Genomic DNA, 14,237 nt, shown 5'->3' with positions numbered 1-14,237 from the left:
CAGAAGCTAAATTACTGTGAAGTTGTGTTTCCAGGAATACCACAAAAACATGCAGACCTGACTGAATGTGTAATTTGGCTTAAACCAATTTAGCCTGTTTGAGCTGATAGTTTCACAGTGGTTTAAAAATGCAAAGACTTCGCATATTGATGTAAAAAATAAAGTTCTCTACTTGATTTTAAGTGAAATTAACATCAGCAAAACCAAGTGTCAGTTCATTAGAAAATGTACATTATGACAGAGAGAAATTACAGAAAAATTAATTAAAAAGGATGTAGCCTTAAAACCTGTTTGACAATTATTTGAGTCTGTTCTTGTCCCCCTATTAACATGAGTAGACAAAAACCACACCACACAGGAAAGAGACCTAATAATATCTTTCTCATGGTGTGCATTAAAGGACAAGTGAGACAATTTAAAGATTCTGGGCTAATGAATTCAGATGTACTTATTTATGTTGTTACTATTTGATTTTTCAAGACCTCCAATCAGGCTGCAAATGTGAGACAGTGGCACAATGAAACATAATGGTGTCAAATTTAATACCGATGGGCATAATTTTCTCTACTTATGAATCATCTGTCAATAAAAAGATTTGGAAGCCAGCAGCAATAACTAGGAATTATTTTCATACTTATTAGTAAAGGAATTAAAGCTGATTGTGCTAATATGAGGCAGTGGGTAACTTCTCCCTGTGTTCTGGTGGCTTTTTTTTCCTCTTAGTCCTTATCAGGTTTACTTGTCCTATTCTTAATCTTATCAGCCGCATTTCCACTGCCTAGACTGTCAAAGGGACACCAAGTGCTGCAGATAAAATGCTGGAGGTGTAAAAAGCTCCTGCTCAGAAGCTAAATCAGAATCACATGTCAACACAGTTCAGGCTCAGGCTCTGGCAGGATGGTAGGATCATTGTTTTTAATGCCATTTACTAATTAAAAACGAGTCCCAGATTACGGAAAGTCTGGAATGAAGCGGCTTACTGAAGTGATGGTTTAGCTTCTTGAACCGGCTACATCAGAGTCTGTCATTAAAATGTAATTTATTTGAATATTGCTCAGCAGTTTCCAGATGCTCTTCTGAGGAGAGGCGGCGCGGTTTGTGTTTCACACAATCAACCCCCCGTGTTTCGGCCGGAGCTCGTTGTACCCCGATGGACACGCGTGGCAGGACTGCGGCAGGTGTATTTTATTCGGCAGATGTACTGTAAAGGCATTACAGCAGATCAGCTGGATTTCTTCCTTTAAATGTACACTGTGAGATCCAACTCGCAAGCCAGCTGTTTCTTATCGGCCCGTGTAATCTTCCCGAGCCCGGCTTTGCCTCTTCCTCTCGCAGCTATTTCTGTAACGGGATCGGACGAGCGAGAGCACCGCTATGAATTTTAATGCTTCCACTGGGGAATCCCTGCCGCCTCCTCTTTTTGGATGAGATCCTCGAGGAAAGACCCAGAACAGAGCGAGGAGAGGAGGAGGCGGAGGAGGAGGAGGAGGAGAGGGACGGCGTAGCCGCGGTACCGGGGAGAGCGGGAAGGGGGAGCCGCGGGGCGCACTCAGGGGCCGTGGCACGGCGACAGCGAGGCGGGCACCGGGGCGGGTGGGAGCCATGGGGAAGGAAGGATGGCTCGGGGCGTGTGGCGCTGCCTGACCGCGGCACGTCACCAGCGGCAGCGGCCGGAGCGCCGCGGTCCCGCCACCGCCCCCGCACACATGCACCCGCCGGCATCCCCCGGGGCCGGCCGTGACCTGGACAGCGCCGAGGGCATCCCGCTGGGTCCGGGCGACAGACAGAGCCCGCGGACCGGGCGCTAAAACCGCCTCGCCATCCGCACGCCGCGGTCCGAGAGGAGGAGCCCCGGGTGCCGCGCCAGCCGCCGGCACCGTCGCCGCTCCCGCCGGCACCCCATGGATAAGGCGGGCTCGCTGCACAGCTCGGTGCCCGGGCCGCCGCCCCGGCTCTACCTGCCGCGCAACTTCAGCTGCAGCGCCTGCCTCTATGGCAGCCTGGCCGAGCAGTGCAGGGCGGGCTGCAGCCCCGACGGCGACGCCGCGCCCACGCCCGTGGTGCGGGAAGCGGCGGACGAGAAGCCGCCGCCGACCCGCGGCCGGGAACCCACGCTGCCCGCCGTGCCCCCCAGCCCCACGCAGCGCCGCCGCGCCAAGTCGCTGCCAACGCCCGGCGACCGCAGCCTGCGCCCCGCGCTGCAGCAGAGCCCGTCGCGCCGCAAGACCGTGCGGTTCGCCGACTCGCTGGGGCTGGAGCTCACCTCCGTACACCTCTTCTGCGAGGCCGACCTGCCGCGGGTGCCGCTGCCCGCGCCGCCCACGCCGCGCCCCGCCGACCTCCTCAAGACCAGGAAGCCGCCGGCGCTGGGCGACCTGGAGCCGGTGCTGTTCGGGCCGCCGCCGCCGCTGCTGGAGCCGCTGTTCCCGCCGCAGCCCGGCGCCAGCCCCGGCTTCGCGGAGCGGGTGCGGCAGCACAAGGTGAGGCTGGAGTGGGTGCGGGCAGAGCCGGCGGGGCTGCGCGGGGCCGTGCGCGTCCTCAACCTCGCCTACGAGAAGGTGGTGTCGGTGCGCTACACGCTCAATGGCTGGGCCAGCTGCGCCGAGGCTGCCGCCACGTACCAGCCGCCCGCGCCGACCGACGGCATCAGCGACCGCTTCGCCTTCCTGCTGCCCCTGGGCGCCGCCGCCGCCGCCGCCGAGACCACGCTGGAGTTCGCCGTCCGCTACCGCGTCGCCGGCGCCGAGTACTGGGACAACAACGAGGGCAAGAACTACCGGCTGCGGGGCCGGCAGCGCGTCCCGCCCGCCCCAGGCCCCCCGCAGGACCCCGACAGCTCTGCCTGGATCCACTTCATCTGAAACGGGGAGCGCGGAGCCCGCGCAGGGCCGGGGGAGCCCTCCCGAGTTGTGTTTACAGAGGGGGAATTTGTGTTTGCTGGGTTCTAGCGGGGCCGGGGGGAACCCTGGCTCGCCTCCCGGCGCTCACGGGCTGTGGGCAGGGAGGCCGGGCGCGGGTTCCCCCGCAGCGTCCCCAGCACTGTGGCTTCACCAAAGCAGCGGCTGCCGGCCGGGCTCCGGTGACAGGGCCGGGAATGTGCGGGATTCGCCGGTCAGGACCGGGATCCGCAGGTGAGTGCACATCGTCCCGGCCCCGGAGGCCAGGCTGTCACCTCGGCAGGTTACACGGAAGGCGCTGCCACAGGGCATCCTCCGTGTTTGCCTAATCCTGCTCAGGCAAAGCTCGGATCCGCCCTCAGCGCCTCGCTGACCCGCGCCTGTTAATTGTCCCGCGGGGTCAAGGGCCTGACAGCGCAGGCTGAGGGGCAGATCAGTTCTGAACCCAAAACCACAAAAGTATGGATGCCCCAAGGCGTAGCTCTGTTTCATTACACAGTGAAAGTATTCGATTTAAAGCAAAGATTTTTTTTTTATTTTTGAACCCTGTTTTCAGGTATTTAATCATACTTAGCAAAAAAATAGCGTCACATCCTATTTGAAACGCAACTCACTGAGAGGTTTTTAAAAGAAAGTGTTTTGGTTTAGAATTCATGCGGTAAGTTGATGGAAAGTTTGTCAGGATGTGGTGTTTGTTTCAGTAGGATTGGTCCCACAGAGCTGCTTGTGTTCAGGGCAGCAGGAGAGTTGTGGAATTGCACCAAAAGAGCGAGAGACGACAAGAGTTGAATCCCTAATTCCAGTCTGCATCATGAGCAACACCTTCATTTTTCTTCTTTTGACAGTTTAATTAAACAGTATCAGTGCAAGAGCCTGCTTTCTGAATTTCCTGCTCCAAATTCTTCATAATAATTTCAGTAAGTGATGGATTTTATAAAACTGGTGAGGTTTAATCAGAGAAATCAAAGAAAGTTCTACCTTGCCATATAAAAGTATATCAATCAAATTTACACAGCATACTGACTTCTGCCTTCAAAGGTATATTTTAAATTATATCAGCACTAAGCAAAGCATTTTCCTTTTTAAACATGCTTTTTCATGAGTTCAGCTGAATACAGGTTGTGCTGGTGCCAAATCTGGGTGCTAATTTTCCAGGATTGAGGCATGAATGTGTTTGCTGGAGAGGGGCCTCTGCAAATATAACTAATGAGAGTGGTAAAACCATGTCAGTGTGATTTTCTGGTTGTGAAGGGCTGTAAGATCAGGCATTTAGGTTTGAATTTTCTGTAGGTTTCAGGAGGAAATGCAATGTTTTAAACTGCATTTTGGTGTTTCTTGAAAGAGTTAAGTGTCCCAAGCAGCTTGAGTAATGTCTGGAGTAATGAGTTCTCACAGAACCTTTTGACTCTGCTGAGAACTGAGAGCAGTTTTGTCTCCTGAGGGTCGGATTCAGTCAGAATAATTGAACTTATAAATTCTGGGGGAAAAAGAGCTGTGGAAACTCAATGGGAAAAGAACATTTTATTTCATTTCTGTAGATTACTGGTTCTGATTTAATGGAAGTAATAGCAAGACTGCTTTCTGTAGTATTGGTAGCTTGGTTTTAATTTCCCAGTCAGTGTTCTAATCCCTGTGCTTTTAATGAAACTAAACAGAAATACACTGTCAGCATCTACTGAGTATTTCACATTTTAGTATATTAAGGTCCCCATCTTGTAATCCTGTAAGTTAGTAGAACACATTTATAAAGCTAGAATTGCACAAATAGGATCTTAAAATGTTCATGATTAAAACATGCTAAGTGGTGTATTTGATAAAACAAGCCCAAGTGTCTTTTAGTTGAACTTTTATAAGAGCCTTAATACTGGAGAGAAGGAAAAGGACTTGTCTCCATTTGAAAGCACTTTGAAATCTGGTAGAAATATAGCAAACCATCATTTATTTATGTGTTGTAGCTTTCCAAAGCTTGGCCTTTTTAACTGGACAGAGTGAACCAACAGCAGTTATGTGGACTAATGAAAATGCTTGGAGAAAAAAGATCAACTGATGCTGCAACTTTGCTTTTGAAGTTTTAACAGGATTTTCTGTTTATTGTTTCAATGGCTTTAAAAAACATGGACAGCTCTAAAAAACGTTTTTAATAATGAGCAATTCTAGAACTCCAAAATTATTTCCCAGTGATTGGCAGTTTTCATTGTTGTTTGATTTATGCAGCGTGTGTAGGTCTCCAAAAAAGTTTAAAAATCTCCTTCCAGCACCTGTGGCTTAAATACTTTCAATCTGGATTACCTAAGTGGATGTACCTGCATCAAGTGCTCAGGGAGGTTGTTGTATTTCACTTCATTTTTGATCATGACTTAAGTGAACTCACTGTTGTTCTTGGTTGGAATTTTGCAAGCAGAATTGAGTTTTATAATACTGTTCAGATATTACTGTTATTTATGGCCACCTTTGCCAAACACAAATCTGAATATTCAACGTTTTGAAGCATACCAGGGGAGTGTTTTGCAAAACAGTCTCTTGAGCTTTCAACCAGTTAATCCTGACCTTAACCTAAATTTTGTGAGTAATTTTATCAGAGATTATTGATGAGACACATGCAAGTCCAGTAAAAGACTTGGTCTTGTAGGAGGTTCAGAGCCAGCTCCATGGGAAGGCTGCACCAGCTTTGGCCAGAGAATGCCATTGGTGAAGGCTGTGGAAGGAGGTTGAGGTGTTTTCATGGAAATTATCAGTAGCCTATGCCAAAACTGCATTACTTCAATTACATATTTTCACTTCTGTCACATGAATTTATTTCTGAGAAAGGTTTATTCACATCCTCAAATACGTGTTCAGTTCAGAGTATTCTTCCACTGGCAGCATTCATGTAGTTTTCAATCCATTAGATTTCAATCTGAGCCCATCTATTCCATCTAATACTTGCTAGAAGCGCTGTGATAAGTGGAGATGAAATAGAAATGTCAAATGATATTTATATCATACATAAACAATGACTTTGAGGAGAAAAACCTGTGTTGAAAGGGGGTCATTTGCAAGTTGGCAGAACACCAACTATTTTATTGGGAGCTTGAGCAAAACATCATTTCAAACTTGTATTTCTAAAGAATATTGTTCAAGAAAAAACTTTCACAAGCAAAGTTAAATATTTGAAAATTTTCAAACCAATCTTCTTCTGGAAAAAAATTGTTTTATATGCATGAATAGGGCTCATGCCACCTCCCTTTGCAAGTGATTCCAGGATGGTTTAGGCAAGGCAAAAATCCTTTGGTTGTGTACTTCCCTGGTAAGGGAATCGTTCATTGCTCGTGTCTCTGCAGGTGTAAAAATGTGTCTGTCATTTATGGAGCAAAGCTGTAGCTTTATGGAATGTGCCATGCTGTTTTATGGGCATTAATGCTCATTTATCCAGAGCTGGGTTGTCCTGTGTGTCTGACAGACGTGGATGGTTGCTGCTTCACCTGGAACTGGTGGGCTTTTGCATGTGGCTCTATGCCTTCTGTGGCAATATTTTGGAGATTTACCCTAATTATTAGAAATCCTAAAACAAATGAGAACTATTAAGTGACCATGAATGGAATTTCAGCTAGCTAAACATATTATTTATTAGCATAAAAGCAGTAAATGAAGGTGTTGCACTTACTTTCACTAAATGTACACCATTTCAGGTAAATTAATTTCTTTCTCCTTTTACCATTTGCAAGTAACTTTTTGATGTGAATGTGTGTGCCTCAGTATCTCAGTAAACAACAGAGGAAGTGCACACTCAGTTGTTTCAGCAGATGTGAGGGGCAAATATATCACTTGAATGAACAAATGTCTGTTCATGCATGAGCATCATCCCTTTACAGATATGTGAAATGTTTTTCCATAATGCCAACAGGCAAGCAGCTGCTAATTTTAATGTAAAGTAACCTGCAGAAATACTCAGAATCTGATTTTTTCAACATATCTTATATTCAAATTTTTATGTGCCTTTCAGCATTTCCTAGAAATAAAGCTCATGTGTTCCTTAGCTCTCCACCACAAATCCAATAATGAACCTGTCATTAAAATGAAATTTTTACAAAAATACAATAATCCTAATTCCTGACACATGATTTCTGGCACAGCTAAAAATGTATCTATAGCAGCCAGAAGGATTTGGTAATATTTTTCCCATATTACAGTGAAAGATTTGTCAGTCAGAAATGTCTTCCTGGTACACCTCTACATTTATGTAGTTAAGTAAAAAAAGAAACCAATTATGACTACAGTTAATATAACAGAGTATATTTGTTGTATATATTCGCTTCTTGCACAAATATTCTAAATATATATTCTCTCTGAAGCCAGAAATTCTAGTTTTCTACAAAATCCGTTCATGGAGATCTGGCCTTTTCAACTTCTACTGTTACTTATCTGATGCTGCATAATGCATATTGTTAAAATTTTTTATGGGTTTAATCTGTCTACAGGATTTATATCATGAAACAGAAGTGCTCAGTGCAAGGAATACCTGAAGTAAATTACTTTTACCTTCCAGCTGTTCTGCAGGGCTTTTTGGCAAATCCCCAGCAATTCTGTTTCCTGTACATACTCCACATGCACATGCTTGGAGTGAATGGAGGGATTATTAATGGAATGGAAATATTTTTGAGCACTAAAATGAAGGATTTTCCTACATAAATAGTTCAAGGCAAGAAGTAAATATAGTCAATATTGCTGTAAAACAAAGCCCACTGGCCTTATGAAGAGCTGATCAGGATTTTGTTTAAATGGAAGACAGTGGTGTATTTCAAAATTAAATATGTTCAGGGAAATGCACCTGTTTCTGTGAAGGTTTTCTCAGGTTCAGCTGATAGAACTGCCCTAAAATAAAGAAGTGATAAGAGTATTTCCTTACATTTGTGGATGGGCTTGAATGTAGGTCTTCCATGAGCAAAGTGGACACTGAGCTATAAAACCATTGGCTATTGCTTGGAGGTTTTCTTTATCCAACTTACAAATACTGTTTTAAAATCCTCACAGAAAGGGTTTTGACCCTGGGTTTTCCCCTCTCATGTGAATATCCTCTTCATCAGTCACTCTGGCTTTTGATTGAGGCCTCTGCTGTTGAGGAAAGATTTGATTTTATTTTTATGCTACATAGGAAGATTATTTTACATTAGATTTTTGGAGGGGAAGGCAAGGAGATTTTTTTCCTTGCAATTTTCACTTTATAGATATTAAACAATAGCATGAAGTATAAAAATTGCTTGAAATTACATATGCACTAGTGATTCCAAAGAATATAGCTAAGACTAATGTCAAGTGTGAGATGTGCTTTTTAAAAAACATATGTGCTTTGATCTAGAAAGGCAGGGAGAAAGTCCTAGACTGCAGTGCAAGCTATTAATGCCAGGGATTTCTTTCTATGCAATTCTATGGTGCACCTGTTTTTATAGGGATTAACTTGATTGGTGTAGTTCATGTATCAGTGTGTTATGTGTAGAATACTCTGTTTAAAGTGTCATTAAGGAAACTGTGTGTCTTAAATGGTGTTACAACTTTAGGCTCTTTTTTGTCTAACCTGACTTCACTAAATCATAAGAAACTCCTCTGAATAACAATAACCAGACAATATTTCATAACATTGCATAATCAAGTCTCACACGTTACACTTATCACCTTCTAGGACAAAAGTTGTGTTACTGTTGTGAGTTTTAAAATTTTTTGTATTTCTGAATCTTAAAAAGCCAAACTGTGCTACACTTTTAAACACAAAGAGCTAAAAAGTGTGTTTGGAAAGCTGATCAACAGTAGTCAAACTAAAATTGGCTGGGATTATTCGTGTGTCCAGTTCCTGAACTGTGGTATAAAAATGTTTGTGACCCTCCTGTGCCTCCTCCATGGAGGGACAACCTGCCAGACACAAACCCAGGCTGCACTGCAGGAAAATCGCTGTTCTTGGAGAGGTTTGAACAAACCCAACTCCTCCCTTGTAGCATTACACAAACAGAGGTTCTGTCTGTTGGAGAGAGTGTTCTTCAACATGCAGGTTTTTATTGCTGTTTCTTTGATTTACTGTGATTTAATTCTGAGAAAAATATTGTTACTTAACTCTGTACTTGACTAGTAAATTACTTTTAGCTGTAGTGTCTTTCTGCAATGTTTATATTTCACCAAATAATAATCTTTGTTTCTAATGTTTGTAAAAGTTAATGTAATATCACCAAAAGTCAAAAATCAACATTTTCTAATAATGCCTTGTAATTTACCTAGCCTTACAGTATTTCAGAAGATTTTCCACCAAAACTGCATCTAGTCACTGCTTGTCACAATGATGAAAAAGAGATATTTATAAACCTGTAGCTTCTAGCTGCCATTAAAGATTAATGAGACGAATCGTGAGCATGTGGTGACTATAAACTCTTTTTTTTTTTAATTAAACCTACAAAAGATGATGACTTTTTTGTTAAGGATCTGAAGCAATGATGTTCCAAAAGCTCTACAGTGCATGTTGGGATGTACCTGCAAATCTGATATTTGGGGCATTTCCCAGGCAGCCTGTCCTGGGGATGTTCTCTGTGGAGGCTGCAGGAGGAGTTCTGGTGAGGGGATGGGAGTGGGTGTAAATGTACATGGCTGTTTTTATTTTCTTGTTTCAATTGCACCATTTCAGCCCCATTTCAGCTCTCTGGGGCTGGGGAAGGGCTGCCTGAACTGCAGAGCTGAGGCTGTCCCTGGATCAGCTAAATGATCCCAAGCATTCTTCCAAATATTCTTTCTCTGTTCATTGCCTACTTTACAATATTTATTTCTTGAATTATTACAATGTCCTGCCATTCAGTCTTTTAGTGTATTCAGCATCTTCTGCTGCAATGCCAAGAACAGTTTTCAGCTTTTCTTTAAATAACAATTTTTAAGCCTTTTTTATAATACAGATAAAAGCCCTATAGCCACAAGGAGAAAAAATGTTCTGTGTTTGTTCTCATGTAATTGGTACAACTTATTTTTCTATCCTCTTTCAGAAACATCTGCCTAGCTGTCTCATTAATAATAATTATTTTTTGTGCATGCATTTCTTTGGAAGGGTGCAGTAATTAATATTAGCCCTAGATTTTTTTTTTCTTCAGAGGGAATTTTTCATGATTTAACCTCCATCTAATCTTTCTGTTCAAGTAAAAAAGAACTCTTAGCCCACATAAATTACAGAATCCAGAACTATTTTCTTAGCATACCATTACATAAATATTAGACTGCATTAGTTAGAATCACAGTGTGTAATTTAGATTTCTTTTTGGTAAGGAATATGCTTTGAATTTTAAACTGCTGTTATACTTGAATGCTCCCGAAGTAATGAGATTACAGTTCTGAGTGAAGATTATAATGAAGTTTAATGTAGTTTTACATTGTTCTTGGATTCATTTTTCTTTTAGTTCACCATTCCACGGGACATTACATGACTATGGTATTTCATCTGATGATTAATCAGAATTACATGTTGTAGATAGTCTTATTAATAACAGGAGTTAAAATTAGTGAAGTATTCAGACAGTTGTACTACTGCTAATGATAATAATAATAATTGTGGATGAGGGTGATGCAGTGCAGGAAAAAGGAGCTGTACAAGGGTGATCTTACACCACTTTTACCACTGGCTTTGCCTTACCAGTTGTGGCACAAGTGAGGACTTCTCAGAACAGCCAGGAGTTGCCAAGAACACTCAATTCTGTCATTTCCTCTTGATCCAGACCCACACAGTAAAGAAGGGAGGCAGGTGATGGCAGAAAGCAGAAGTTTGTGTCCTGAGAAGTGCAGACTCATCCTCCTGTGCTGTGGATTGACTTTCATGGGCAGAGAAAGGTACAAGTGCTGTACCTGCATTTAAATGCTCCTTACACAAAATACATTCAACAGCATAAATAATTAAGCACTATAAACAAATGACAAATAAAACAGCCTAATAGCAAAGGATGTAGGATACTTATACTGCATTAAAATAGATCAGGTCTGAAGTGACTGGGTTGTGCTTTGTCAGGAGGAGAGAGACATCAATATTGTGGGCAAACTCTGAGCAATCCAGATACCACAGAGTCAATTCTACTGCCAAGGACTGTTCCTGGACTGTCTCAAGGAGTGTGGGGAGAGAGGAGAAAATCACATCAAGGACACTCCTAAGCTGCTCTCAGAATTGGTCTGTGCCAGCTGCAGCATTTCTTGGTGGTAATTTGCAGTGGTTGGACGTTGCTCGAGAGTTTTAACGTTGCCTCACAGGCATGAGCTCCTGTTCCCTGGGAATAGAATCCCCAGGGATGCTGCTTTCCATCACTTCAGTCACATAACAATGGGTACAATGAAAGGAGGTTTAATTTCTTTGTTACATGCAGTGCTGTGAGAAATGCGTTTGTGTGTTTTAAACATTTCCAGTGGTGTCCTCATCTTTTTTGCTGCTCTCGCAGTTGCCCTGGGGGAGTTGGAGGTCCCTGAGCTGCGCTGAGCCTGCAGCCCCGGGAGCTCCCTGCCCGGCTCCAAGGCTCCAAGTGCCACCGTGTGGTGAATCGGGCAATAATTCCTGTTTTTACTTGCAGTCCTTTCAGCCAGAGCACCGTTTGTGACCTGAAGAATTTTTTCCACCGGTGACCTGTGTTTAGTAAATAATTCTGCGATATTCTCAGGTTTGCTTTCTCTTCTCCAGAATATTTAGTGCAGGTGGTGCAGTTCCCTTTGCTCTTTGCTGTGTGAGCTCCCCACACCACAGCAGAGAAGCCTCGAGTGCCCACAGGTTGATTGATTGCTGCAGTTCAGTTTATCCACTCAGCTGGGCTGAAGATGGATGTCGTGTCCTTTCTGTGTCAGTCTGGAAAATTAAAACTCAGTGATGGGAACCATTTCTATGGGGAGATTTTGGATTCCCACCCTATCAGTGTGAAGGAAAAGGAAAGAGGATCCTCAGCCACAGGCCATCACTGGTCTGCAGACACCAGTGCATTGGATACTGAGATTGCTGCACTTCTAATCAGAGCTGCTTAACAGATTGTCTCACTGCTAATGTAGACATTGCCCTTCTTTTATGCTCATCAAAACACTGCCAAGTATTTTAGTAGTTTTGTTCTTTTTGTTTTAAACACTGATTATTTTTCTATCTCTCTAGTAAGAAGTAACAAATATATGATTTCTATCCATACACATTACAAGCCCAAGTGTCGCAGAGAGATGCAGCACCCCATTGGCTGAAAATCAGAAAAAAATGTAAGGTATTCAAGCTTTTGGGGACTGGTATCGATAAAAATCTTGGAAAATAAAATATGGACTGCAAAACTTAGTTCCAAGTTTAGCTTCTATTAGTCAGATAGATAATTGGGGAGGTAAAGGAAGTATTTGTGGAACAGTGAGGAAGTGTTGGCACAAAGAAAGGTGATGATATAATTAACCCCCAGGAGATACAGAGATGTAATTATTGGTTGTGGGATTATAACTTGCTGTAAAGCAAATCTCTCTATATTGAATCTATAACGTATATAAATTATCCTGTAATTGTAATTGTTAAGTTCTTAAGAGGTCACAGATGAAGTGCTTATTTTTGTAAGAAATCACCTCCTTTATTAATTATCTGTAGGAGCACACACTGGTGGAAAAGTTTGATGTTTTTTCAGGTACTTTTCCCAGACAGTTGTCATTTATCCAGACTGATGTATGTAAGCTGCTAATACAGTTTAAATGGGCAAAGTTTGAGAACAGACCAGGTTTGCCAGCTTTTATTGTTCCCCAGGTTCCCTAGGTCATGACAGAAATTACTATTTTATTGATCAAAATAAAAGAATACAAACATTTTAAGGGAAAATGGTATAAAAATGCCCTAAAGTACTCGGGACTAACCTCTTTGAGGAGACCAACAAAGGTTACATGTTACATGGTAAATAACGAAGGGCCAAATGGGATAAAAGCTGATGAAAGAAACAGTATCAAATAGAAACATTTTCCTGCATTCCTACCTCCATTTGCCCACACTTACTGTATTGGAAACAAACTTTCTCTTTCCCTTCCGAAGTGCAAACTGAGGCAGGGAGTTTGTAAGAGGCCAGGCCCAAGCTCCCAGCTCCCTGAGCCCTGAATGTTGTCTCAATAAATACTGCATGGAACTGGGAATAATGGATAAGGACTGAGAGTTTTTAAAACATTTACACTTGGTTTACAAGAGCCTTCTGTTTATCAGCCACTGCCAAGTTAGAGCTCCAGCAGAACAGTCAAACTCCCTCTTTCCTCTTACTCATTTTGCAGTTTAACTCCTGTGGAGAAGATGAAACCATCTTAAATACACAGTGGATTCTCTCTTGGCAGGGCTTTGATGTGTGACTTGTGCAGCAAAGGTTTGCTCCTAGGATCTAAACCCAAAAACCACCAGAGCAATTACTTTGACATCCTTTCAGATCATAAAAGAAACCCTCTTTTTTATACATTGGAAAGGTTTCTATATTACCAGCAGTGTATTTATGCACTTTAGAAGGTCAGTGATTCACATCCCTTTAGAAAGAAGGAACTCTCAAAGCAATATGAATTTTGCTTTAGTCATCTCACAGGAATTAACGTTCCCCTGCTTCCTCTTACATTGACCTAAATTGTTGGGGTTTGTTCCCTTTTTGTGCTTAGCTGCTCACAACCATTTATAATTGTGGGGAAAAGTTTAAGACCAAAACTCTGCTGTACTACTGTGTTTTCCTAAAGTGCAGGTGTGTACAACTCCATCTTATCATCAGATGTCACATCAACTTTGAGTTGACATTTGTGGATTCATTAAATATTAATTCTAATGGAATCAGCTGCTTTAGTTCACTGGTTTGCAACAGGTAAGTTTTGGGTTCAGTCCTGTGGAGTCATTAGAGCAGTTTGGTACTTGATTTTAAATACAGACACACACAGACACAGGATATGTCAAATTATTGCTGATCTCTCAATTTCTACAAGTACCTGGCTCTGCTGAAATCACCACAACTGCCAGGCAAAAGATATAAAATTAATTCCTAATTACTTGTGACTTGGGTAGTTCTTACTAGACAAAAATACAGCCCAAATAACCCACTGTAGAACCTTGATAAACAATCACTGCAGGAGCTTTGCACACTAAGAAAGCACAGAAAGGGGAAGGTAGGGCCCCAATCCCTCCTGCCTCACAGGCAGCACTATTTGATTACACAATTAAAAAAAAAAAAAAAAGGAAAGCAGAGGATTAATAAATTATATAAAGAAATAAAAATCACACAGAGAGGTAGTTGATATGGCTTCTCCTTTTTTGATATCATCTTTGTAACCTTAAGAAGGAAGAACATGAGTAGGTTAGGAAGACACTGCTTTTCAGTGGTTTGGGAGCAATAGGAAAGT

The 14,237-nt window shown here is 42.8% G+C and overlaps 1 protein-coding gene across 1 annotated transcript; it reads left to right on the top strand.

Annotated features, from left to right (window-relative positions):
• Nucleotides 1-830: 830 nt before the first annotated feature.
• Nucleotides 831-14,077, top strand: PPP1R3E (protein phosphatase 1 regulatory subunit 3E). Its single transcript, XM_074550812.1, has one exon. The coding sequence runs from the start codon at nucleotides 1,902-1,904 to the stop codon at nucleotides 2,859-2,861; it is 960 nt and encodes a 319-aa protein (XP_074406913.1). The 5' UTR covers nucleotides 831-1,901; the 3' UTR covers nucleotides 2,862-14,077.
• The last annotated feature ends 160 nt before the right edge of the window (nucleotides 14,078-14,237 follow it).

Source organism: Zonotrichia albicollis, chromosome 13 (genome assembly GCF_047830755.1).
Source record: "Zonotrichia albicollis isolate bZonAlb1 chromosome 13, bZonAlb1.hap1, whole genome shotgun sequence".
In the NCBI taxonomy this organism is placed as follows: domain Eukaryota; kingdom Metazoa; phylum Chordata; class Aves; order Passeriformes; family Passerellidae; genus Zonotrichia; species Zonotrichia albicollis.
Note: the sequence above shows the minus strand (reverse complement) of the source record. Positions and strands in the feature narration are given on the sequence as shown.

Coding starts and splice junctions, on each gene's coding strand:
- PPP1R3E (XM_074550812.1), top strand. CDS start 1,902: ATGGATAAGGCGGGCTCGCTGCACAGCTCGGTGCCCGGGCCGCCGCCC.